Source organism: Gymnoscopelus microlampas, assembly GCF_963454915.1.
Source record: "Gymnoscopelus microlampas genome assembly, chromosome: 10".
NCBI lineage: Eukaryota > Metazoa > Chordata > Actinopteri > Myctophiformes > Myctophidae > Gymnoscopelus > Gymnoscopelus microlampas.
Window position 1 is genome coordinate 35,488,558 of NC_139947.1, and position 27,798 is coordinate 35,516,355.

Consider the following 27,798-nt stretch of genomic DNA (forward strand, 5'->3'; position numbering starts at 1 on the left):
ACTGCACTTTCCTGTGCTTTTTTTCTGCAAACTGATAATAAAGTATTCAATCAATCAATAAATCAAGCTTGTTTTCATAGACCCGGTTGCTTGTTTCTCTCGGAAAACCTGGCAACACTCAAGGGAGGGATGTCCAGTTATCGCGAGAGTCCATTCGTTTACTCGCACATCGCGCGCTCTGGTGTCGTCCTGCAGGATTGTAAAATGGCGCATTGTTGTTTACAGCGATAGAACAATATTATAATAACGACTGTAAGCATTTTAGAGGCAGTTTATAATGTAATGCATTCGTTCTGTAGCTAAACAGTGAACAGTGAGTCTGTGACTGTAACTGCTTTCCTTTTGAGATATAAGCCTGCTGAAAATATATCGCATGTTAGCGTTGTGGCTAACAGTTCTAGCTAACATTCTATTTCCCTAATTATTGAGCAGAATAAAGCGTGCAAAATGGGATATCTGAAATTGATAGAGATCGAAAACTTCAAGTCGTACAAGGGGAGACAGATTATAGGACCGTTTCACAAGTTCACCGCCATCATTGGACCCAATGGATCCGGTATGTTATGCTGGCTTCACATCAGCTAGCCAACGTTAATGGTCACTACTGGCTAATGATCCAACATAGAAGTTAGCAGGCTTTGGCTAACGTTAGTTAGCAGCTTATGAAGTATGCATGAATGTATTGTTGACATGGAATCTGAGTTTGGAATGGACACGCGTTGTGTAATGTGTTTGTATTGGCCTTGGATTAAGACGATCATAGATGTATTTTATCGAGTCTTGACTTTAACTTTTGCATCATAGATATGCAAATGTCAAAATTGATTAAATACATCTACGATAGTTTTGATCTAAGGTTATATGTTTGTATCGTTTGACTTGTCTGCAAATGCACAAGTCAGCATCCAACTCTTTATTAATTAATGTCACCAATTAATGTTATTCCCCCATGATTAGGGCTTAGGGAACTAGACACTCCCCCGTTATTGGTACAATTAGCTATTGAATGCTTTATAATAATATTTATTTAAATCACATGCTTATGGATTTATCTATTTAGTATGTGCCTGCAGTAAAAACATTTACATGTTTTTTTGTTGTTTTAATCTTTGTTGTGTTGTGTCCCCTGTATTGTCTTTTATATGGACCTATTAGAGTCTGAAATAAAGATTGAATAAAGAGAACAAAATAATGCTAGGTTGTATTATTCAGCATTGTCAACATATGTCAAACCCTTATCCTGGGGTGATGGAGCTCTTGATTGCCATAGATTTTTTTTGCACACATTAGTCATTATTTGAGTGTTGTAATGTGTGTGCTGTATGTTTTTTAGGCAAGTCCAACCTTATGGATGCCATCAGCTTTGTGCTGGCAGAGAAGACTAGTAATCTGCGTGTGAAAACTCTGAAGGACCTGATCCATGGAGCACCTGTGGGGAAGCCGGCTGCCAACAGAGCTTTTGTCAGCATGGTGTACCAGGAGGATGATGGGGAGGAACGCACCTTCACCAGGGTCATCATTGGTAGGTGCCTGGTGATGGATCTGGTGACGCTAGCTCAATGGTCTCATCTGGGTGTGACATAAATGCTGGTCTTCAACAATTGAATAATGTAGTCAGACAACTAGGGCTGTCACGATTATGACATTTACCTTCGATTAATTTCATGAATTTCAAATAATTGCGACTAACGATTTAATTTTGTTTCTGTCGTTGAACACTGGAACATATGAATACAATTTTAATTTCTGTTTGGCTTTTAGGATTTGAAGTTTCACAGGGCAGATATGACAAATAACCTAAATGCACAAAGAATGACTGACATATTTAATCCTAAATCGCCTAGTGGGTGGACAGGATTTTATCCGTTCATCCGTTCGCCCTTCTTCTACCACACCAGCTGTCCAATTGCTTTCACACTTTGCACAAATAAACATGCCATGGGAAACACTGCATTTCATCCTTGCAACTTTCATATTTACCGTACACTGTGTATTTGTACATTATTGTGCAATGATAGCCCTATATAACTACATTATTGCGCAATACTTACTACAAAGTAGGTGCAAGGGCCACATAGCGGCCCAAACTCTAGATTTGAGGGCCGCATAGCGGCTGAAACCTCTAGTAACTTTTTACTTAAAGTTTGTAGCTTTAAGTACATTTTTCAATCAAATCAGAGCTGCGAACACTAATATGTTTTAAAATGTTGATGTCACTGCTTTCATGACTGTAATTTGGGAATGTTATTGATTTTGTACTAGATTAGCGCTTCATGCATGTCCTTTTTGTAATTGATTATTTTTTTTACTAGGTAGATATTTGTATAGAAAGGCCTTGCCAGGGACTGGGGTCGCAAATTAGCCTCGGCTATAAATCCCATATACAATGCAACGTTTCATGTTTTTATAACTTGATACATGTTTTTTGTATTGTCCCTGTCAAATAAATAAAACTTGGATTATGACAATTATGCAAAAATAATTGCGATTATCTCAAATAATTGCGATGTAATAATTGTGACAGCCTACAGACAGCTCTACTGTGGTTATTTGCTCGAAGGAGCAATTTAAACTAAACTTGGGTGGATCTCATAACTTGGATTTTATAACTTTAATAAATTCTGCAAATTTATCGGTGACATAATAGCACAGTCTTTCATGCATCTTTCATGCATCTTTAACCCATTAAAACTGGGATGAGCTTGTAGATATGCTATTTTTTGAAAAAATCATGAACATTTGTGCAAATATTATATTTAGTAGCCATTTGTAGAATCAACCTCAGTTCTTAATGGGTTCATGTGTGTCTGGTGTTTTTCCATCAGGTTCGTCCTCAGAGTACCGTATCAACAGTAAGGTAGTGGTACTCTCTGAGTACAGTGAAGAGCTGGAGAAGCTTGGCATCCTCATCAAAGCGAGAAACTTCCTGGTCTTCCAGGTAAAACATTGTGCACAACATGAAACACGCAACACATAAAAAAAAATCATTAGGGATGGGCATGAAAAGGCAACTAGTCGAGTAGCAGATGTGGGACAGGTGCAAACAACAAGCTTAACTGTTAAAGCTATGCAGCTCTAAGCACTTCAAATTTGGTATTGCTGATAAAAGTGTTGAAAAAGTGATGAAATTGTGACAATTTTTTTGCTCCTCTGTGCTCTATTAGACCCTCTATACCTTATTGAGAACTGCCTAAGAGAAGTATGACAATAAGGTCTATGCAGGTCCTTGAATTTAGGTATAACATATTGAATAGCTGAGAGAACTGAATATAGCATCTCGTGTGAATTAGTATGCCCCATTTTTCCCCTCTTTCACTCTAGGGAGCTGTTGAGTCCATTGCCATGAAGAATCCCAAGGAGCGTACGGCTCTGTTTGAGGAGATCTCCCGTTCTGGGGATCTGGCCCAGGAATACGACCGGAGGAAGAAGGAAATGGTGAAAGCTGAGGAGGACACCCAGTTCAATTACCACCGCAAAAAGAACATTGCTGCTGAGCGCAAGGAGGCCAAACAAGAGAAAGAGGAGGTGTGACATCCATTCTTTTAAGCATCTCTGGAGCTCCTTGAAACTCCCTCTACCTCAGTTCACTGCACATGGGATTAGTATTGCGATACCACACGTAACCTTTTTTCACTTAATTGTGTCATCACAACAAACACATTTCACTCAACGCCCCCCTTTTCTATCTCTCCCGTCTGTCACTCACATTGACCCAGGTCTGAGGTTTATTATTTATTTGGGTTTTATTTCAAGGTTTTATTTACTGGTTGTTGTTGATGTTTTTCATTTAAAGTTAGGTTAAGTGATATTTTTGGGTAAAGCTTTTTTTTGTTAAAAAGGTTAAAGTACTATATTCTGATAGTAATCATTGCTACAGAGAGTTTGTTCGGTCACAGGGGTCTCTCCAGCTCTTTAGTAAACAGAATATAGTACATTTTCAGGTAGGTGACAACATTTAAGCCAATCAGGAGAGAGCACTGAAATTCATTTTCTGTTTATTAAAGAGCTGGAGACACATGGGAGACTCCTTTTACTGAACAAACACTATAGCAATGAGTACTATCAGAATATAAAGCTATTTAACACTTATTTTAACCAAAGTAAATCACTTACCCTACCTTTAATGGATGACTCTCACAAATATCTAATGTACCTTTCTTTTTTACTTAACACATTGAGTGCCAGGGTTTTTTTAAAAACAGGGTACAGTCAGTGCTTGGATTTTTAACCATTTTTGAACCTTTTTCAAGTAGTCACAAAATATTTTCAGTGATCGCCGTCCTCACGGTGATCCCCTCATTACACACACAGGGGTCTCGTACAATCGGGGGATTTTTTTTTAAAACATTAGGTAATCCGTTCAATACTTGCAGCCAGTTGAAAATAGTCGAAAATAGTCAAAAATACATAGTAAAAAAAAAAAGTACACAGGAGCCGAGATACAGGCTTTTGAAGTCATAAGTTAACCAGGAAGTGGATTGGAGTCTAAATCTTTGAAAAATGATATCTCCTGGTGCTGTGAAGGAGAGAAAAATGATAATATTTTTTTCCAAAAACGGTCATAACCGTTTTTGGCACTCCTCGTTTGGATTATGAAAAACGTTCCGGACCGTTTTTGGCACACAATGTGTTAACATGCTATTTCTCTCTCACTCTGGTTTTCTCTTCACTGTTGGTCAGGCTGAGCGCTACCAGCGACTGAAGGACGACGTGCAGAGGGCCCACGTCCAGATGCAGCTCTTCAAGCTCTACCACAACGAGACGGAGATCGAGAAGCTGAACAAAGATCTGTCTCACCGCAACAAGGACATCGACAAGGACCGCAAAAAGATGGACCACGTGGAGGAGGAGCTGAAGGAGAAGAAGAAGGAGCTGGGCAGGCTTATGAGGGAACAGCAGACGGTGGAGAAAGAGATCAAGTGAGTGGAGATGATGATGTATTTGTCTCCGTCAGGTTGGGATCAGGATTACCCCGGCGTACAGGAGTTCGTGAGCAGATGTTCGCGCATCTGGGGTCTATTTCACGAAAGCGGAATTAAATTATCCTGGTTTGAAAGGCAAATCCAGGTTTGACAAGCCTGCGCTGTTCAGCCTGGTTTAATCAGTTCCACGAACGCCAAGCCGGGCTGAGAAGGAAAGGTTTGTCGAGCCAGGATCGTTAAACCAGGCTGAATTTGAGTTCACATATTCCTATAAAAGACCATGAAAGTCGATAGCAGAATCCTTGAACTTGACCAATCATGGAGCCCAAAACCAGAGCAGCGTTCTTCTCTGTGGCTGAACAGCAGCACTGCAGCAGCTCATGGAATCATACAAGGAAGTATAAGCAAGAAAGGAAACACGGCCGCAATAAATATAGATCCAGGGAGAAAGCGTGGCAAAGTATTGCCGACAGATTAAATGCACAAGTTGTCCAAAAATATGCAATTTATTTATATACGTCCATAAATATATAATTCAGTTAGGTTTAAACATGAGGAGTTTAAGTGAATGTTGGAATTATAATTATAAACACTTAGAATCATTTCTAATTTCTCCGCGTCCGGTCCACCGGGGTCAATGGGGGTCCAAGGGTACACGGGGGGGCGGGAGTACCCGGCCCCCTGTGTACTCCCGGACCCCCGATGACCCCCGACAGAGGTCCGGGGTACACGGGGGGTCCACGGGGTCCGGAGATCCATGGGGGGCCGGGGGTCCGGGGGTACACGGGGGGTCAACAGGGGTCCACGGGGGGCCGGGGGTCCATGGGGGGGAGGGGACCCCCGTGGACCCCCGGCCGCCACGGGGACCCCGTGGACCCCCGGCCGCTATAAGACAAAAAAAAATCAGGCTTGTAGATCTTCGATTTTTGCATAAGAATTGAATAAGTGTGGAAAAACTGATTGGTTTACGATTGGAGTCATTGGACTAACAGCTATTTCACAAAAACCTGAAGAACAAGGCACTGGATTAATAAAGCTTGGCTGTTAGCCTGGTCCGGACCAGGCTAACTTCACAGCTAAATTGCCATGGTAACTAAAGCAGGATTACTTCAATTTTCTTTCGTGAAACCGCATCATGGATAAACATATTCAGGTTTACTGGCTAAATTAATCTGCCGAGCTAACTCAGCTTTCGTGAAACCGATTCCTGGATAATTTAAGCCAGGATAGCCGATTAAACCCGGTTTATCCCTAATCCAGGTTTCGTGAAACGGCCCCTGGTGTGCTGAAGTCTACTTACTGCGTTGCAGGAACGCAGCTGCATAACAAATCACCTTACATGTCCTACATGCTCCTTTACAAGATTAGTGATCAGCATGGTGAGAAAATATAATGACTAAAAAGACAAACATGCAGATCAGTTAAAAAAGAAGGGGCCTGTAAAACCTTTTACAAAAAAAGGAAAAGAAACCAAGATGGCGAGCAAAGCAGTAATAAAATAATTATTTTAACCCATTTAAGACCTGAAGCCGATTCTATAAAATGCCTTTTAAATCAGTAGTTCTCAAAAATGTTCATGCCAAGGACCCACAAAAAATAAGATTTGTGTTTCACTTTAACAATTTTTCTAAATTCTTTCCAAAAATAGCAGATGTACAAGCTTGCAGTGCTGCACAAAGTGACGCGCTGCTGTGAGCTTGTATATCTGCTATTTTTTAATAGCCAATGCAAAAATATAAAATGACACAGATGCTTTCCCGGTTTTAATGGGGTAAAGCCTTCTCTCATCCACTCCTCTTCTTCCCTTCCAGAGAGAAAGATTCAGAGCTGAACCAGAAGCGGCCCCAGTACATCAAGGCCAAAGAAAACACCTCACACAAGATCAAGAAGCTGGAGGCAGCGAAAAAGTCCCAGCAGAACGCCCAGAAGCTGTACAAGAAGCGCAAGGCGGACATGGATGAGCTGGACAAGGAGATGAAGGCGGTGGAGCTGACCAAGCAGGAGTTTGAGGAGCGCATGGAGGAGGAGGCCCAGAGTCAGGGCCAGGACCTCACACTAGAGGAGAACCAGGTCTGGTGTTTGGGCTCTTATGGATAAATGTGTTGTGGCTGTGCTTGACCAATTATTATTCTTTCTTTGTAGCCATTCAAAAACGGTTGAAAACATGCGCTTTCAAAGTGGCCCAGAGTATAATAAAAAAAAAAAGGTTCCTTGCTTGCTAAAACTATTATTACTGCTATAAAAGTACATGTCTCAAATTTGGTAACAAATATAGGTGGCTGATGTCAACAGATGTTTCTATCTCTCAGCATGTCTGCTTCAGTAAGAAACCTTTCACTTTTGTAGGTGGTACAAATCTCAGGTTGGCTAGATTGTTTGGTGTGAATGCTCCCTTGAAATGGTGTAAATGGCACCATCAAAATAGATAAACTACAGTAGTCGACTAGTATCTCATCCCCTGTTTCCCCCCACCCTCTGTGTCTGTCCTACAGGTGAAGCAGTACCATCGCCTAAAGGAGGAGGCCAGTAAACGTGCAGCAACTCTGGCCCAGGAGCTGGAGAAGTTTAACCGTGACCAGAAAGCCGATCAGGACCGTCTAGACCTGGAGGAGAGGAAGAAAGTGGAGACAGAGGTATACATCATCATGATGATAACAGTTGGAAATTAATTCCAAATGCTGCTGAATTTTGGTGTTGTAAGTTTCTGCCCACAGTGACAGTAACCAGCCATTATGTAGAAATTGTGTGCTGAATCAATCATTTGGCTGGTGGATTACTGAACAATTGCTGGAAATGTTTTGAATCCAGGTCTGGGATAAAAAATATTTATCTGTTCACCGTCCTAATGATAATAATGATGGTTTGTTACAAGGGTTTGAATATGTATGGCTATGATTTTAAAACTGTGAGGTACCAGAGTCAGGATGATGAACAGGAGGTTGCTGTAGTCAGGCCTGCTGGTTTGATAAACAACGGTTGCGGCATAGGGCTGGGCAGTATGTTGATATATAATATCAATCAATATTGTGATATAAGACAAGATATCTGAGATTTTGGGTATTGTAAAATGTCTTGTGTTCGCCAAGTCCAATTCCTCATACAGCATGTGAACATTAACCTGACTCTGCCAGATGGAAGAAGCTTACAACTGTGTCAATAAATCCAGCCCTATTAAGACCTTTTATAATATCTATAAGTTTGGCAACATTTTGCACGAAAGAAATTAAACAAGGAGCACTAATCTGATCTTCTGAAGGGAGGCGCACTGTCTCAGTCTCAGAAAACCCCTGGAATAGACAGATGTTCTTTTGTGTGTTTTCCCCCTCTAGGCCAAGATCAAACAGAAGATCCGTGAAATTGAAGAGAACCAGAAACGTATTGAAAAACTTGAAGATTACATCACCACCAGCAGGTGTGTGACATTTAAAGGATACCACTGGTGTTTTATCACACTTTGTCCCATCATCATAATCCATAATAAATAAAACAATGAAACAATATTTTATAGTGCCTAAAAAGACACATTGCACTGTGTTAAAGTAGATGTGTAGACGAATGTGTTGTCAGAATAGTATCACTCCATGTATTCACTATTGTTACCCCTGTAACTTCACGCTATGGAAATCTTCACAATATCCTTTAACACACTGACACATTTCACTGCTTTTTCCACTGGGGCTATATTGGGGAATCGATTCTGCGGTCAAATACATTACTAGATGTCTGGATCACATACATTATTAGCATCCGATTCCTCACTCCCATTCTCCTTTTCATTTTGCTCCTCAGACAATCTCTGGATGAGCAGAAGCGCATGGAGGAAGAGTTGACGGAGGAGGTGGAGCAGGCTAAGAGGAGGATTGACGAGATCAACACAGAGCTCAACCAGGTACTGAACTTGCCCTAATCACACATACTGAGCCCTACATAGCAGAGTTATCAGTCGGATATTATGTTTTCCATTGCATTTCAATTTCAATCTGATGGACAAAAAACTACTGTTTTTTTACGGGTGTGACTTGTCTGTAGGTGATGGAGCAACTGGGCGATGCCAGGATTGACAGGCAGGAGAACAGCCGCCAGCAGCGCAAGGCAGAGATCATGGAAAGCATCAAGAGGCTTTACCCTGGCTCTGTGGTAAGGCTGCTAACTTTGGTTCCCAACTCCAGTCCTCAGTGATGCTTGGTAGTTTGGGTTTTCCATACTTCCAGGTCTAACCAGTCCATGATTAGATGGCTAAAAATACAGGGTCACCAACCAGGTGAATGCAATTAATGTCCTGGTTGTATGGAAAGCCAGCAGTACCAGGGTACCAATGATGGAGGTAGACCTTTTAACTACATTTTTCAAGTGTCTTCACCTACTGTACCTGAACAAATGCATCCTCCACTGCATCTCTCTCTCAGTTTAGCATTGGTTTATTTATTAATCGAATGGGCTCATCTGCCACCAGTTAGAGAGGCATTTGAAAAGAGATGAGGCATCAATTATCTCTCCTCTCTGACATCCCCTCCAGCTCTAGGCGGATGCCTTGTTTGCCTATTCCAACAAAAGGCCCTAACCACTGGTATATAATATTGTAATAATTCAGTTTCTTGCTTCCCTCTTTGGCTAATACAGATTAGCTTGTTATAAATTAAACACGGTCAATTCACTCTGCCCCCCCTTCTCTAACCACCTCTTCCTCTCTGCAGTACGGCCGTCTGATTGACCTGTGCCAGCCCACTCAGAAGAAGTACCAGATCGCTGTGACCAAGGTGCTGGGGAAGAACATGGACGCCATCATCGTTGACTCTGAGAAGACAGGCAGAGACTGTATCCAGTACATCAAGGAACAGAGAGGAGAGCCCGAGACCTTCCTGCCTCTTGACTATCTGGAGGTACGTTCTGGAAAGGACTTGGTTTGCTGTTCACAATGGACTGCATGTCATTTTAATCCCACAATTGGCATCTGAGAATATTTACCGATTATTTTACTTATTTTAATATTTAAAAACATTTCTTCTTTGTTATTCCAGGTAAAGCCTACAGACGAGAAACTGAGAGAACTGCGCGGAGCCAAGCTTGTGATCGATGTCATCCGCTATGAGCCTCCCCATATCAAGAAGGCCCTGCAGTACGCTTGTGGTAACGCACTGGTCTGTGACAACGTAGAAGATGCTCGTAGGATCGCCTTTGGAGGGCCATACAGACACAAGGTAAACACACACACACACACACTCTCTCCAAGCCCATAACGCATCCCAGCGCAAGACATCAGCACTAAACAAAATATAAATCAGGCGTTAGTCAAGCAGTACTACCAGCTATGTACCAACAGAGACAAAAGCGAGTGTCTAAAGATTTATGTTTATATACGATATCTGACCAGAGATGTGAAATCAACATAGATTAAAGTTTTCATTTTTTTATACGTTTAAAGAGTATTAGAAATGGTCAAAATTGATGTTCAGAAGCATCTCCCAGAAAAACGTGATTGTGTCAGATATCTCATAAAAGCTAAGGTTAAAGCCTCAATCTGGAATTTCTTCAACCAATTATGGGTTTAGAATTATCGACCAAAACATAATTCTACATATAGTGTTAATTGTTTAGGAAACCGCACTAGTGTGGAGGACTCCATTTCATCTGTTTCATAAATCACAGTCTGGGATGGACAAACAAACTTTTTCTTTCTTTTTTTTATCGTGATAAATATCGCATAGTGAACTTGTTATCGTGTTATCAAATTGTGAGTTTTTGGTATTGTTACATCCCTACATTTAATTCTAACTGTTATTAAAATGTCTTAAATATCATGACGGTCTTAAATGAAACTTGCTGGAAGATGCTCCTTGCTTTCCTCTTACATTCTTTCCTTCCCTGTGACCAGACTGTAGCCCTGGACGGTACCCTGTTCCAAAAGTCTGGTGTGATCTCTGGAGGAGCCAGCGACCTGAAAGCCAAGGCCAGGCGCTGGGACGAGAAGGCAGTGGACAAACTCAAGGATAAGAAGGAGAAACTCACTGAGGAACTCAAGGTAACCTTTCACTCTTGCTTTGGACATGTTTGTGGAAGCTAGGATTTATATAGGGTTTATATGTCATTGACTTACGGCCGATCTACACCAGACTGTTCAAAGCGAGCGTATGTGTTGCGCGTACAGCACGTTTGTTTAGATCCAATTGATATCAATGATACCGGCTACACCAGGCGCGCAGATACACGAGTCCTGCATACGCAGGCTTTAAAATAGGACTAGATCTGAAAGTTTGTGTGTGCGTATATGCGCGTGTGTGCGAAAATTCTCTGGTGGGCCTTTAAGTTATAGAATTCTTACAATTCCCAATTGTTGCCTTTCTCACCCTAGGAGCAAATGAAGGCCAAGAGGAAAGAGGCTGAGTTGCGTCAGGTGCAGTCTCAGGCCCATGGCCTACAGATGAGACTGAAATACTCCCAGAGTGATCTTGAGCAGACCAAGACCCGCCACCTGTCCCTCAACATGCAGGTGCGGCCAACTTGCAGCACAATATTGGTAACTCTTTGCTGATTCGCTTGATATGGAACTTTAAAAAAAAAACTTTTTTTGTTTGCATCATGCAGGAGAAGTCAAAGCTGGAGAGTGAGCTCGCCAACTTTGGCCCTCGCATCAACGACATCAAGAGGATCGTCCAGTCACGTGAGAAGGAGGTCAATGACCTCAGGGACAAAATGAATGTGGTGAGTGAAACTGAATGTTTTACAGTCCCTGTCCAGGAGCCACTAGACATCTTACTTATGTCTTGTGTGACGGTCAATTCAGAACCTTAACTCTTAATATTATTATAATTAAGCTCTTGTCTAAGCTTTTAAGCATTCTGATTTGACTGTTCACTTATATGCCACAACCCAAGCCAACCTGTTATTGCTAACTTAGCCAAACACCTAGGTTGTATTGCTCCTACTTCTAACACTCCAGGTCATTCATTGTCTCCGCCAGGAGAGTTTGTTTTCACTTTCCGTCAGCCAAGCAAACATTGGTCGAGCCTCACGTGACACTTGACAATACGGTGAAATAGTGTGATCTGATTGGCTAGTGACATATAACGGGCTATAAATACATGTGTCACTTTCAAAGTGAGGTAAGACAGGAATAATCACGAAATGGCTGAGAAATGGCGGATACTGTAACAATTGGATAGGACACTTACACAGACAGGACAGATAGGACACTTACACAGACAGGACGGATAGGACACTTACATAGACAGGACGGATAGGACACTTATACAGACAGGACGGATAGGACACTTATACAGACAGGACGGATAGGACACTTATACAGACAGGACGGATAGGACACTTATACCGACGGATAGGACACTTGTGTCATGTTACTATGACACAGTAATATGTTCTATTTTTTGTAAGAATTAGAACATAAGAATTAGAACATTCCCAACATTATTGTTGTTATTGTCTCCGCCAGGAGACATTGTTTTCACTTTCCGCCAGGAGACATAACATTGGTCAAGCCTCACGTGACACGTGACAATACGGTGAAATAGTGTGATCTGATTGGCTAGTGACGTATAGCGGCCTATAAATACATGTGTCACTTTGAAAGAGTCTTAGCCTCTTTCAAAGTGAGGTAAGACAGGAATAATCACGAAATGGCTGAGAAATGGCGGATACTGTAACAATTGGATAGGACACTTACACAGACAGGACAGATAGGACACTTACACAGACAGGACGGATGGGACACTTACATAGGCAGGAGTGATAGGACACTTACACAGACAGGACGGATAGGACACTTACATAGACAGGACGGATAGGACACTTATACAGACAGGACGGATAGGACACTTATACAGACTGGACGGATAGGACACTTATACAGACAGGACGGATAGGACACTTATACAGACAGGACGGATAGGACAGTTATACAGACGGATAGGACACTTGTGTCATGTTACTATGACACAGTAACATGTTCTATTTTTTGTAAGAATTAGTGCATTCCCAACATTCCCAACACAAGTCTGCTGGCGGAGACTTGTGCTCCGAGGAGCACTTTTTCTAGTTTAACTTGGTATTTCAAAAAATGCAGTTCTATAGCAAGGATGAATATAGCGTTCCAGTTCCCACACTCGTTCCTGGTCTCATGATGGCGTCCTCCAGGCTCAATGACCCCTGGACATCTCTGGTCTCTAGTTTGCGAATCTCAAATTTAGAGAATCTAAACACTGCTGTGACGTAAACCCTTAAATATGATTAAATATAGCTCTGTGCAGAATCTACGGATTAGCACTTAACACTTGTGAATCTGTGCCTTTGTTCTCCAGGTTGAAGATGAGGTGTTTTTGGAGTTTTGCGTGGAGATTGGCGTGAGGAACATCAGAGAGTTTGAAGAGGAGAAGGTGAAGAGGCAGAATGAGATCGCCAAGAAGCGGTGAGTCCATCCACTCGGTTGCTGTTCAGTCTTATTTCTTCTCTGAGACACTCCCACCGGGTTGCAGGCTAAGTGAACCACCAGCTAAATCACAAAGACCAAATTTCGTGTCCAGTTGTGAGCATGTGTATCATCTTGTTATGCATTGCACAGAAAAGCATATTTCCCATTTTGAACAATAATATTTCCCATTTCTGCCAGTCTGGAGTTTGAGACCCAGAAGACCCGTCTGGGCATCCAGGTGGACTATGAGAAGAACCAGTTGAAGGAGGACCAGGAGAAAGTGATGATGTGGGAGCAGACCGTCAAGAAGGATGAGGCCGAGATTGAGAGACTCAAGAAGGTAATCTTTACATTTTTAATAACTTTATACTTAAAAAAACATTAATAGTGGAAATGGATGATCTGCAAGCTCAAAACGCGTTTTTAAAATGTTAGAAAATATGTGAACAGTTTTCAACATGGAAATGATAATGACAATTATGCAAAAGATAATTGCGATTATCCGATTATTATGTAGTAATTGTGACAGGCCTGCTTATTACCATCTCGGCTTTATGCTCATGAAGATGTCACATTGTCAGCTATGTTCTTGAGATTCAAGTTACTCTTGACAAACACAGACATAGTGTGGAGCGTGGAGACTTTTAATCGACCTTGAGTGTAGAACATTTTGCTCTTACTTCATACTCGAGTATGAAGTAAGTAAATGGCCGCCCTGTGAATATGGTCAGTGCTACTTGGTTTGGACGTCGCCAAGGCACGTTTAATTTTGTCTGGCTCACTCCTTTCATCTCCGTCTTGCCATCCCCCTTCCTTTCTTCCTGTAGGAGGAGCACAGACACATGAAGATCATCGATGAAACCATGGCCCAGCTTCAGGACCTAAAGAACACACATCTGACCAAGAAGTCGGAGGTCAACGACAAGAATCATGAAATGGAAGAGATCCGCAAGAAACTGGGCGGAGCCAACAAGTCAGTAAACCTGAACACATACAGTAATACTCACTAGTGGAGAAGTGAATGATCGGTTCATGTCAATAAGACATTAAGTCTTAACACATTGAGTGCCAAAAACGGTCAGGACCGTTTTTCATAATCCAAACGAGGTGTGCCAAAAACGGTTATGGCCGTTTTTGGAAAAAAATATAAAAAACAAAAAAAAAGCAATTTTTTTTTCCTTCACAGCACCAGGAGATATCATTTTACGAAGATTTAGACTCCAATCCACTTCCTGGTGAACTTATGACTTCAAAAGCCTGTATCTCGGCTCCTGTGTACTTTTTGTTTATTTTCGTGTATTTTGTGTATTTTCGACTATTTTCAACTGGCTGCAACTATGGAACGGATTACCGAATGTTTTTAATCTTTTTCCCCCGATTGTACGAGACCCCTGTGTGTGTAATGAGGGGATCACCGTGAGGACGGTGATCACTGAAAATATTTTGTGACTACTTGAAAAAGGTTAAAAAATGGTTAAAAATCCAGGCACTCAACGTACATTTTTTGAAAACACCCCTGGCACTCAATGTGTTAAGTATTAAATAACATTTTCGTAAATAATCAGTTTAGTGATGTGCAAGCATGTATATTTGTAAATTATAACCAAAATGTAAATGCTTGTCTTCATTCACAATTATAAAATGTATGTTTTGACAGTTGGGTAAACATATTCAGCTATTTCAGCATGTCCGTTTGAGTTAAGGGTCAGTAAAATGGACTTATTCAGCTAAAGCCATGCAAAGTTAGTACATTTGTATTGTTTACAAATATTTAAATCTATGTTAGAACTTAGTTCAGTTTGTCTTCATTTCTTGACATTCAATCTCATTTGATCATTTATTTGTGTGTGTTCCAGAGAACTGACCCAACTCCAGAAGGAGGTTACGGCCATTGAGACCAAACTGGAGCAGAAACGCAGTGACCGTCACAACTTACTGCAGGCCTGTAAGATGCAGGACATCAAGTTACCTCTCCGCTCTGGAACAATGGATGACATCAGCCAGGGAGAGGTACACACACAGGCACACATTGAAACAGACTTTTATCTTTATATTACCCATGGATATATAGAGTCAACATATATATGCACGCGCAAACACACACATCCCTACATGATGAGTCGTTATTTATCGTCTCTGTCGATGTATGTTTTTTTTTCGTCACTTAATGCCCTATTTTGTCATGCAAGAGTGTCAAGCTAAATTAGTGAAAATAGCAGATCTACAAGCTCATGACACATCACGGCGTGTTTCGAGCTTGTAGATCTGCTATTTTCCCTATTTCCCCAAATTGTTCCATTTCCTGAAAAGCAACTGTTTTGGACATATGAGGTTTCCACCCGACAGCGACAATTTAATATTACTTTCTTGTGTTCTTCCAGGGCCAGGAGAATGAGTCCAGCAGTAGTCATAGCAAGCATGACAAGCATGAGAGGACATCCAGCACCGTCCTGGCTAAAGAGGCCCTCATAGAGATCGACTACAGCAACCTGTCTGAGGACCTCAAGGTAGCAAGGCCACACAACACCTGCTCCACCTTAACATTTGTGTCATTGTTTACCAATGTCAGAATAATCACAAATGAGTCCGGCAGCCAAAGGGCCTTTTTTGGCTGAAGGTAATACCCCACCTCAGGGGCTGCCGGACTAAATCCATGTCGGATCGAATCTTATGATTGATTATATTTTCAAATTGTAAAAAACTAAAACCTGTATGCTTGAATGTCATTAATTATTGTTTTGAATTTAATGTAATTTGACTGGCGACTGGGTGGCGTAGTTCTGTAACTACTTGGAGTATGTACTGTATTTGCTGAAAGTACTGACAGACAGAAGCATCACCCATTCATATGGGCTAGTGCAGTTTGCCATGGTTAATCAGATTGATTAAAATGTCGATTATGAGAGAATTGACAGCCTTAGTACGCTGAATATCATTGGGTAAAGCGGAGAGCACCTGGGGATCAGTGCTTCGTACTGTCAGGTGTATTGCAGATCGCTAGGATGAGCTTTTCATAAACATTGGCCATATATTATCGTGATCGAGACGGGAACGAAGTGGTGAAGGAGTATTAGAACTAGAGATGCACGATATTGAAATTATGACCGATATCCGATACCCGATTATTTGCTTGGTCATATCGGCCGATACCGATCCGATACCGATATATTATATATTATATTTATATTGAGCTCATTGCTGATTTTTTTTATTTTAATTTGTTTTACTGGTGAAAGTTGATGGTAAACCCCCCTCTCCACTAACCCTACTGTGATGACAAATATTTATGGAATAAATACATTCATTATATATATTCTTCTAAGTAACAAACTTAACTATGACATCATTTTTGTATTCTATAAGCCATCACATAATTATTTGAATCTTTGTATAACACAAAACCATATGTTATGTGGCCTATGGAACTAAGATCATTGAATCTAGTTTGTTATTAGTGTTATTCATATTGTCTGTTGCCTAAATTAATTAGCCTCTGCTCTAAACAATAAAGCGAGAGTTATGCATATAACTAAGGTTCTACGAATTCCGGATGACCGCCAGAGGCAGTGTTTTCAACACCTGGATATTCATCGCGCGCTCGCGCATAGGTCGAATATTAATACCAACAAAGTCACTCGTGACCTGTGTACGCGCACGTCACCTATATAGGTACGGTGGACACAGCGATCATCCTCTTGAAATCTTTTCGTCGAGAATGAGATTCCGAGTGACAGTCAACTCTGGCGGTCATCCGGAATTCGTAGAACCTTAGTTATATGCATAACTCTCGTTCTACTTCATTCCTTCTGACCGCCAGAGGCAGTGTTTTCAACACCTGGATGACTAATACCAACATAGTCACGAGGAATCTGCGCTTACCGAGGTCGGTTTGCAGATAGAATGAACAGACAACAACACAGCCGTCGCTGAGAGACGGCAAGGTTGACTATATATATATATATATATATACAGGAGCGGGCAAAAAACCCATGAAAGATGAAGCCCATTCGGCTGCATCTCCTGGCCTGCTCCAAGCCTGTATCACTGAGGGAGAGGCTCTGGCAACACCCGCGGTCAAGAAATGCCTTGGGGGAAACCTAGAGGTCCACTGAAGACGTACATTTGCCTGAACGCAGCAATGAAAGTCTCCATTAAGCCAAGGCACAGCTGTGCCCTTCATCACAGACAAATACAACCAAACTCCAGCCATCACAGCTATGTCCTGCCACAGAGCCCGGACGGGACACAATAGGCAGGTACTAGAATGCAGTTGCTCCATCCTTGGTTGAGGAGCAAACTAACAAATAAATAGGCTAGCTGACGTGAAAGGCAGAAAGCCTCTGAGGACGTAAGGAGGGGTTGGCCATATGGTAAACCCAGACCCATCGGAGTCCCACTTTAACAGTCTCTGGCAATGGCCAGGGCATGAAGCCCACCTACTCACTTCTGCCGATGAAGCAGTGAGGACAAAGAGCACTAACAGATGGTCATCTGAGAGAAGCCTGATGTACCGGCTGGGGACAAAGCTTCCAATACCACAGGCAAGCATCATGAAGGCACCCATGCAACCTGTGGGAGTCACACGTGGAGAGCATCTCAATGGTAGAGAGGCTGAACCCTTCATTTAACATCCTCCGCGGAAACCTAGAGCGGCATAAGCACAGAGCAACGCTCCAATCTATACAGTGGTCCCAACTAGAGCACAGTTTACACTCGCTGGCGTGCAACGCCCTAGTATATCAAAGCGGCAGGGTGAGAAACACCCTCAACGCTAACCCTTATTGTTTTATTTCTATTGTCGTCCAGCGACCAGCAGCAGCGGGGCGAGACACACCCCCAATGCTTGCGGTATATCAAAGCGGCAGGGGGAGAAACACCCTCAACGCTAATCCTTGTTCCTTTGGTACGATGTACGAAAATCCAGTAATGTTCGGACAATAGTTTTGAGTTTCAGTGGTCAATGACGCAGCCGAAGGTTAGGAGTGAGGATGCCACATGCACCTCCCCCCCCAAACTGTGACAGGAGATCTCGTCTCCGTGGAGAGGCCAAGGCACTTCCTTGAGAAGCTGCAGTAGGCCAGAGCATCTTGCCCTAACGGACTGGTCTGTCCCGGAAGGGAGACCTACAGTCAACAACGCGTTATGCCCTCAAGGCTAACGGTACTACCGCTCTGCCATACCTATGCACGTGATCCGAACTTTTATCGGATCCAAGAGGCTTCCAGTGGGAAACATGTCCGCAGCCTGGACTGTACACCCAACAAGCGCCTTGCTATGAAATTTGCAAGATGAGGCAAGGCCCACGGAAGGAGCTTCCAAGCCTCCTGCAGAGACTGACTGGGTCAAGCGCCCCAGAAGACAGACTGTTGACCTATTGTGTTATTGAACACGGCATAAACATCCTGAGGGCCAGGTGCACTGCATGCAGGTCCAGTGCATCAACAACGCTGGCTGGAGGCCCTCACCATTCTGTTGCAGTCTTGGGGTTCGAGGCCCAAGCCACAAATATATATATGAGTAAATCAAGTAGATCAAGCAGAAACCTTCCAATTGAACTGAACTGCCTGTTCGCGGTGCACTATGCCGCAAGGCCTGTCGGGTAGCAGGCCCAAACGTCTGGCCTGGAATGACAGGCAGAGTGTGAAGTGTCTCACTGCCCCTCCATGAGAGTGGGGCCTGTTGGAATGGTCCACACTTTTCTTTTTTTTTCAACTTTGTACATAGGTGAAATCCCCCCGCTGTATTTATTTACCCATCCTAGAACTACTAAGAGCAGTGAGCAGCCATTCAACGGCGCTCAGGGGGCAATTAGGGGCTCAGATAGGGACACACATCGACCCATTGCTGGCCTGGCATCGACCCCGGGACATCCAGAGGCTCTGGCTCCCCATGCGGGCCACTAACCACTCAGTTATGGCCACCCCTTAGAAAAGCCACACGTGGCACTGACATTCTGCAAGTAGACTGTCTGCTGATTCTCTAATCCTGCAAGCAAACACCTAGAGTGATAGGCGCTGTATAGGCGCTGTACAGGCGCTGTGTCTGCGCATCAACACTCGCATGCCGGAGGGCCAGGGCGAGGTAGTTAAGGGAATGTCCAATACATCCCATTCCAGCTGCTGTGGCATGGCTCTAGGTAGCAGACCAGAGACTAGAGCCATATGAAATCCGTTTTATTTTTTTCCCAATTCCGTTTTATTTTTTCCCAAATTCTGTTTTTTCCATTTTAATATTTCTGAATTCTGTATTTTGCTTTTTATGCTCATTTTTACCATTAAAAAAGTGTCTGGTAAGTGGAAATGAATAAATGTTCAAGATATAACAGTCCATACATGGCCCTTGTTGTGTTATACGCAAAAATGTTCCCAAAATAATTCGGTCTAATTCGGTCTGAGCATGCGCAAAATGGCGTCGCCCATGTATTATTGTTTCTAGCGTCTTTCTAAGACTATTTCTACGTGGATTTTACTGTTTATAAAGTAGGATGTGGCCATGCAAAATGGTGGTGTCCCGTGGATTTGTAAAAAATCGTGGTAAAAAAAAAAAAATTACCGCGATTTTTTTTTATTTTCCAAATTCTGCAATATTCCGTGTTTTATTCCAATTCCATTTTTATTGGTCATTTCCGTGATTCCGTCCGCGATTCCGTTAACACGGATTTCATATGGCTCTACCAGAGACTAACACTGTGGCCATGAGCAACCGTCATCCACCTCAACAGCTTCATCTAGTGACACCACCAGAGAAGCAATGTTTACAATTTAGGCTTTTAGCAGGCGCACCTAATCCGGATCGACTTACAGTAAGGTAATGTAAGCAAAGTAAGCAATGTTGGCATCAACCACTAGCCTTAGGTCTAGGCCCTATTGGGCTGTACTCCCCATGGCTGGCCAATCAGCCAAACATTCACAGCCATAGCCTGTGTCAGGCACCATAGTCAGGACATGACTGGCGCAAGTAATGGACCAGCAATTGTTGCAATAATCCATGGGCAACAGCAACAGAGTGAGACACTCAATACTACTGATGACGTAGCCATAGCGAAAGCGAGAATCATTCAGGCTACTGTGTCAAGGACACAGTATGATAGTCAAGAAGTTGTGAAGCGAAACACTTCAATCGTCATATAGAATTATTTAAGACTATTGCACTACCAAGCACATAGTATTATCTGGATAGCAGCAGAGCGACATACACTCAAGCTATGATATCAAGTATTCACAGTATACTGCATGTTGAATAGCAGTAGTGAGTACCAGGTACACACAGTATTAGTGGGCAACAGCAGAAGAGCGAGATACACTCAGTGCTATTGATAACGTAGCCATAGCAAAAGAGCGAGAATCGTTCAAGCTACAGCGTCAAGTACCTATGTACTTGTTAATGTATTCCGTTGCCTTGGACCCCAGGAAGAATAGCTGCTGGCTGTCCCTTCGCCGCAGCTAATGGGGATCCATTGCCAATAAACAAAGCTTATTGATTATCAGTACACAGCGTACAATGTTACTAATATGTAACGTCGTCGTAGCAAGGAGCGAGAACCACTCAAGCCACAGTGTCATGTCATGTGTCAAATACACACAGTATGATAACCAAGTGATGGCAAAGCGAGACACACTTGAACCATACTAGTATTATAATTCCATTTTACTGCCAAGCACAAAACAGTATACTCCGAATAGCAGCAGCTATGATACGCACTCAAACTGTGAGGTTAAGCACACACAGTGGCAGTATTGGCATATCCCTGTTATATCACGGGCAAAATATGCTGCTTAAGTCAGTACTGAGCAGCGTTTAATACTTGACATGTGTTTTGGCGCTCAGTGGAGTTGGGACTTGTATGCACACACCTGTCCGGTAGTGTGTTATTCTCTGGACATAGCACCAAGTACATGTAGTAATAGGTACACAGTATATCGTCCAATAACGACCGAGTGAAGTACACTCTGGATGCTCTTTATTAGCTGCAGCAATCAAGCTAACAAGCACCCCATGTCTGGTAGATAGAATGTCTGTGTTAGAGTGAGAACCACTCTCAGCCAAAACATTCACAGAAGAGGGCCCATACAGTGGTGTAAAGTAACTAAGTACATGTACTCAGTACTGTAGTTAAGTACAATTTCGAGGTATTTGTACTTTAATGGAGTCCAGTTCTCCGCCACTGCGCCCATTAACGCTTTGGTCGTCCCTTCGAGGCGAAAGAACACCTCCTATGAGACACATTAACCAGTCAATCTGGCTCCACCGCCGTCATGTCGTCGAGGGGAGAGCACCTCCTATGAGACATTAATCAGGCAATCAGGTTCTGCCGCGGTCTCTCAAAGTGGGAGTCCAAGGCTGCAATAGACATAGCATCGTCCTCATGTTGATAAGCAACATCGACAGTATCATGGCCATAGTTCCCATCTCTGACCTGGAGTGGAGGCGCTGGGGCCACAGCATCGGTGCGGGGAGCACCAGGCTGCAGGTTGAGAAGAAGAGCCTTAACCTGAGCAAACTCAGAGGTCAATGTGTCCACTTTGCGGGACAACGGACTCCTCCTGACGTCTCCTCTTGACGCCTGAGGTCCTAGTACATGGGCGCTGGCGCTTAGAAAGACCCCTTACAGGGCTAAAGACTGGCATTCCTGAGGGAGGCAGTGTGTATATCTGCCTGTCTCTCACATATCCTATGATTTGTGTGCATGGGGATCTCACCTTATCACAGTTGCTCTCTTCCTTTTTTTCCTTCCCCAGCGACAAGCAGCAGTGGATGGGAAACACTCACAATGCTGACGCTACGTTGCGGTGGTCCGCACGTGGTTGTAAAGCGGCAGAATGGGATACACTCTCAACGCTAATACTTTACACTCCTTTCGTCCAGCGACAAGCAGTAGCCGAGTGGGAAACACTCACAATGCTGACGCCATGTTGCGGTGGTCCGCACGTGGTTGTAAAGCGGCAGAATGGGATACACTCTCAACGCTAATACTTTCCCCTTCTTTCGTCCAGCGACAAGCAGTAGCGGAATGGGAAACACTCCTAACGCTGACGCTATGTTGCGGTGGTCCGCACATGGTTCCTCAAAACGGCAGAATGGGATACACTCTCAGCGCTAATACTCTCCATTTCTTTCGTCCAGCGACAAGCAATAGTTCAGCGAGACACACTCAATGCTTACGCTATTTGGCGGTGGGCCGCCCGCCATGGCTTCTCAAAGCGGCAGACGGAGATGCACATTCCATTATATATTTTCTCTTTCAGAAAAAAATGTTATCCCTGTAAACACAGCCCAATACCTGCACTCACCGTCGCCAATGTACAGCCATGGCTCCAAGCTATCCGTGTCAGGACAAACAACAACAGTGCAGCGGGCTGAAGCTCACGCTGCTATTGTTGTTAGCTTCAGTGCTAGCAAGCTAGCTCCATTCACCGCTGCAGGGCTGCTCCTACATGCGTCCTTTCTTTTCCTTTGCGGTTCTTTCTTTCCGATGCCCCTATGAACGGGGTAATCCAATGTATAAAGCAGACTACGCAGTCTCTGGAGGACGGACTAGTCCGTGGCCCCAACCGTGTTGGTTGCAAGACTCCACGCGCAGCTGCCGTTGATCGACCTACGCCTCTTGGAGGCGAAAAGATGAAAGAGGATGATCGCTGTGTCCACCGTACCTATATAGGTGACGTGCGCGTACACAGGTCACGAGTGACTTTGTTGGTATTAATATTCGACCTATGCGCGAGCGCGCGATGAATATCCAGGTGTTGAAAACACTGCCTCTGGCGGTCAGAAGGAATGAAGTAGAACCCCCCTTAGCTCTCCCAATCACAACTCACTGGAGCCACCACTGAGTGTGTGTGTGTGTGAGTGATATACAAACTAATCTTACCATAAATAGAATCATTGTTTGGTTTATCACTATAACTCTAACATTCTATAACATCAGTGAGTTTAGAAGAGGGACAGCTTGCTTCGTACACTACACTACACTACACTACTGTAGGACAACAGGATGTCAAAGACAGAAACATTAACAGCTGAGAGCTAATCTATGCTCAATCTCTGTGATTAAATAAACAACAGCTTGCTTGTTCAAAAGCGGCCGCTGGTTGCACTCGAATCCAGTAACGAGTGTTTGTTACGTCGATGTTAAATAACGAGGCAATGTACACATCATAGAGTTGGTACACATTCGTGTTGAAAATATATCCTCCACAGTGTTACTCTAATCTAATTTAAGATGTACAAGAAACCCTCTGACTGTTCTGGGTATGAACTATGGACGTGAAGAGTTTGTTTGCTGTTAGTTTGACAACTTGTTCTCTGTTCACGCAGCAGCTTAGCCTAGCAGCCTGTAGCCCGCTGCTGCTCACTGCACTGTCTGAGAGAGAACGAGAGAACGGCATGTGGAGTTGGGAGGGGCGACAGCTGATTCTCTTAAAGAGACAGGCAGACAGGCGGTCATTTTATTAATGCTTCTCAACATCGGTGAATTTAATCGGGTTTATTTTGAGATCGGTTCGATACCGATATGGCATTTTAGGGCCGATATCGGCCGATTCCGATACGTTACCGATTATATCGTGCATCTCTAATTAGAACCTTTTGCTTGATTTGAATGACTGGCACAAAATGTGACACAGAGACCAAAAGTTGTATGTATTTGAACTTATGCAAAAACTGCCAGGAAGAAATGTAAAGTGTGCCGCAAGAGAGGATTGCAAGCCAGATGTACCATACGAAAACACTGGTTTTGTATGCGTCTCATTTCTAGAGATGCTTCCCGTTGTGATTGGATGTTTGTGAACTGTCTCTCTCTGTACAGGATGCACTGGCAGAGGACGAGATCAAAGCAGAGATGAACACGCTGCAGCAGCGTCTGAATGAGCAACAGAGCATCCTGCAGAGGATCAGTGCACCCAACATGAAAGCCATGGAGAAACTGGAGAGCGTCAGGGACAAGTTCCAAGAGACCAGCGATGGTGAGAGGATGGGAGTACTAGGGTAGAGGAGTCAGGGGTAGGGTTAGGATCCGGGAATTGAAGGAACCAATATTGAGGAACCAGAATCGGTTCCATCACATTTGGAACCATTTCCGGAACCGGTTTCACACTGTCAGAGCTGTTGCGTGGACTTGTGTGCTATACAATTACAATTCCGGTGGTTCTCAAACCTTTACATACAAATGAAACTCTGAGAGTGTAAAAAATGACTTTTTTTTTACAATTTTATATATATATATATATATATTTTTTGTACAGTATCAGAGTTACAGACCTGTAAAGGTCCATTTGAAACCCCATATGAATCGTTAAAGGGAACCGGTAAGAATCTGACCTTTTTTAGGAGGAATTATTTAGGAACCGGAATCGCTAAAATCCAAAAGAATCCCGACCCTAGTCAGGGCAAGGTTATGCTTCAGCATACATCATAGACATTGTTCTACAATTCTATATATATATATATATATATATATATATATATATATATATATATACTGTTTATATATAAACAAAACATGGATCTTTTTTTCTCTTATTTTCTTTTAAATGGGTAATCTCACCGATACCTGAGGTCTCATTCTGAAGAGAGACCTGGTCCTTTTATATATACAGTGCCCAACTGAATTTAGTGCTTTGTTTACTCATGAAGTCTGTTCCTCTCTGTGTCTCAGAGTTCGAGGCTGCCCGTAAGAGAGCCAAGAAAGCCAAACAGGCCTTTGAGCAGATCAAGAAGGAGAGGTTTGACCGTTTCAACGCCTGTTTCGAGTCTGTGGCCACCAACATTGATGAGATCTACAAGGCCCTCTCACGCAATAGCAGTGCTCAGGTAGGCACCCCAATAAAGTGGTACCACAGATATTCAGTTACACAATGTAACTATGCATGGCATTGCTCAAGGTTGCAATAAAATATGAACAACCAAAGCAAATTAATTGATAAAAGAAAATGTCTTAAAGTGACCAAGAAAAGGGGGATTCAATTCTTAAATGTATCCGGATGATTCCTAGATCAAATGTTAATTCCCCAATTATTTCCACTAGTTGCTTGTAGTGTAACTTTTTAGAATGTGTCTGTCCTCCTCCCATAGGCTTTCCTGGGCCCGGAGAACCCTGAGGAGCCTTACCTGGATGGCATCAACTACAACTGTGTGGCTCCAGGGAAACGTTTCAGACCCATGGACAACCTGTCTGGAGGAGAGAAGACCGTAGCCGCTCTGGCCCTGCTGTTTGCTATCCACAGGTAGAGGAAGGAAGTATTAATATTATGCATGTATTATTATTGTTCATTAATCGTAATCGAGGCAAAGTTTGAAATAATCCTGATATTGATTTGAAGTCATATATCGACCAGCCCTATTTATTATCATTTACCAAAGTCTTGGTTATTTATTATTTACGTATTAGAATTGTAAGATGCATAAAATTATCACTGTGTTAAGTTTTGCTGTCATTTGTTCACCTTGTGTTTAGTTACAAACCAGCTCCTTTCTTTGTTCTGGACGAGATTGATGCAGCTCTGGACAACACCAACATTGGCAAGGTTAGTGTATGAGTCTAAATTCTCATTCTGTTAAGACTTGACCGTTTCTAAATTCTCCTGCAATCACACTTGGAAATGTGACTGAATATTGCACTCTATTCTTTCTAGGTTGCCAATTACATCAAGGACCAGTCTGTAACGAACTTCCAGGCCATTGTCATCTCTCTCAAGGAGGAGTTCTACACCAAGGCAGATTCACTCATTGGAGTCTACCCGGAGGTGTGTCTTGCTTGTCACTTGTCCAATATAAGATGTAAAAATATGTCATATTTCATTGCTGTTGGGCAGAAACCTTGTATTTCCTTATTCCAACTTGTTTCCTTTTCTTTAAATGAATGCCCTATTTTATTGTACAAGTGTCACGCAAAATTACTGAAAATAGCTGACCTATGTGTAGATCTGCTGTAGAACTACTGCCAATAAAAAGTCATCAGGAGAGCTTGTGACTAAATAAGTACATTGGATTAGTTCCTGAGAAGTAATGTCTATGTCCAAGTTTTGGACATACATGGTTTCCACCCGACAGCGACAATATTTGAAATAATTGGTTTATATATGACCCTAAGTAATTTTAGGAGTAGTAGGGTCTGGAGTAGGGTTGTCCGATATTGGCTTTTTTACCGATAACCGATATACCGATATTGTCCAACTCTTAATTACCGATACCGATATCAACCGATACCGATATATGCGGGGATTATTGTGATTAGGGTAAGCTCAAATTTCATATCACACACACCATATACAGTAAGAACTCCTGTAACTTATTTAAAAAGCAAAAAAAAAAAAAAAAAAAAAAAAAAAAATTTTTTTTTTTCAAAAACCGATACCGATATTTTCCCGATATCAATTTTTATGCTAATATCGGCCGATAATATCGGGAGGCCGATAATATCGGACATCCCTAGTCTGGAGCTAAGATTCAATTAGTTGTCTGGCCCTGCATCATTAAAAATAACCAGTACTTGTGGGACCTATACTTATGTCATGTGGGACCTAACAGACCCACAACAAACTGACCTTTGCATGAACAATGCTGATTTCCATACAGTCCTGTTTGTTTAAAGTTGTTAAGTTTCCTTCTCCTCTATCCACAGCAAGGAGACTGTGTCATCAGCAAAGTTCTCACCTTCGACCTCTCCCAGTATCCTGATGCTAACCCAAACCCCAATGAATAGGACAGCCACCCCCACCCCCACAACACTGTCAAGTGGACTGTCAAATTGCTTATTCTGTAGTCACAGTTTTATGTATCTTTTAGCTCCTCCTAGATGTTATTTGCCATCATGGTTTTCAATGTTTTAAGTATTTCTGGGTATGTTAGATTAGTGAATTTTGTGTGATTTTTCAGAAGGGGGTGACTGCATAAAGTTCTTTATAGACTGCCACATGTACATTTTCATCTATGGATTCATTCAGTTAATTTCAAAATTTGGCCATGAAAGGAAAAACATTCTTTTTGAAAACTTTTGTACTTATGTCTAATGTCCTTTTTAGCTGTAACTTTTAAAGCCTTCCGGCTGTCCTCTGTTGTGTGTTGTAAAGGATGTATTTACATTTTTCACTTGCGCTACTTTTTACTTTTTTTTTAAAGCTATATCAGGAAGAATTTCTTAGCAGTAAGGTGGACACATTCCCATTCTTGATCACGTCAAACCCCAAGTCAACTTTAACCGTAGCCTTCTGGAAAAGGCATTAGACAAAACACCATTATAAAATGGTGGAGCATTCTCTGAATAATAGAAAATTCCAGAAACAAATTTAATTAAGGTAACAAAGCTACATGAATTATGATCTTACTGTCACGTGAGAAGTAATCAGATTGGGTCCAAGGCAAATTAAAACTTTCTTCTCAATACATGGGTCAGAATGGTCTGTGTTACATGTCTATTCAATTGTATTGATTTCAGTAAATAAATTTGAATTATTTTAA

At 42.4% G+C, this 27,798-nt stretch overlaps 1 protein-coding gene across 1 annotated transcript; it reads left to right on the plus strand.

Annotated features, from left to right (window-relative positions):
* The first annotated feature begins 176 nt into the window (after positions 1-176).
* On the plus strand, positions 177-27,798 carry smc1a (structural maintenance of chromosomes 1A). Its single transcript, XM_084068234.1, has 26 exons — positions 177-556; positions 1,334-1,522; positions 2,826-2,938; positions 3,322-3,525; positions 4,681-4,919; positions 6,734-6,992; positions 7,415-7,555; positions 8,252-8,334; positions 8,712-8,811; positions 8,952-9,059; positions 9,617-9,802; positions 9,941-10,120; positions 10,795-10,941; positions 11,272-11,409; positions 11,505-11,621; positions 13,235-13,341; positions 13,543-13,684; positions 14,172-14,317; positions 15,201-15,354; positions 15,726-15,851; positions 24,149-24,305; positions 24,998-25,152; positions 25,414-25,565; positions 25,796-25,865; positions 25,974-26,084; positions 26,963-27,798. Exons 1-26 carry the CDS (start codon positions 448-450, stop codon positions 27,041-27,043), a joined length of 3,714 nt encoding a protein of 1,237 aa, XP_083924360.1. The 5' UTR covers positions 177-447; the 3' UTR covers positions 27,044-27,798.

Bases quoted from the DNA above. Each gene is read 5' to 3' on its own strand.
- smc1a (XM_084068234.1), top strand. From the start codon at position 448: ATGGGATATCTGAAATTGATAGAGATCGAAAACTTCAAGTCGTACAAG. The intron at 11,410-11,504 runs GTGCGGCCAACT...TGCATCATGCAG, and splicing joins ACCTGTCCCTCAACATGCAG to GAGAAGTCAAAGCTGGAGAG. The intron at 25,566-25,795 runs GTAGAGGAAGGA...CCTTGTGTTTAG, and splicing joins CTGCTGTTTGCTATCCACAG to TTACAAACCAGCTCCTTTCT.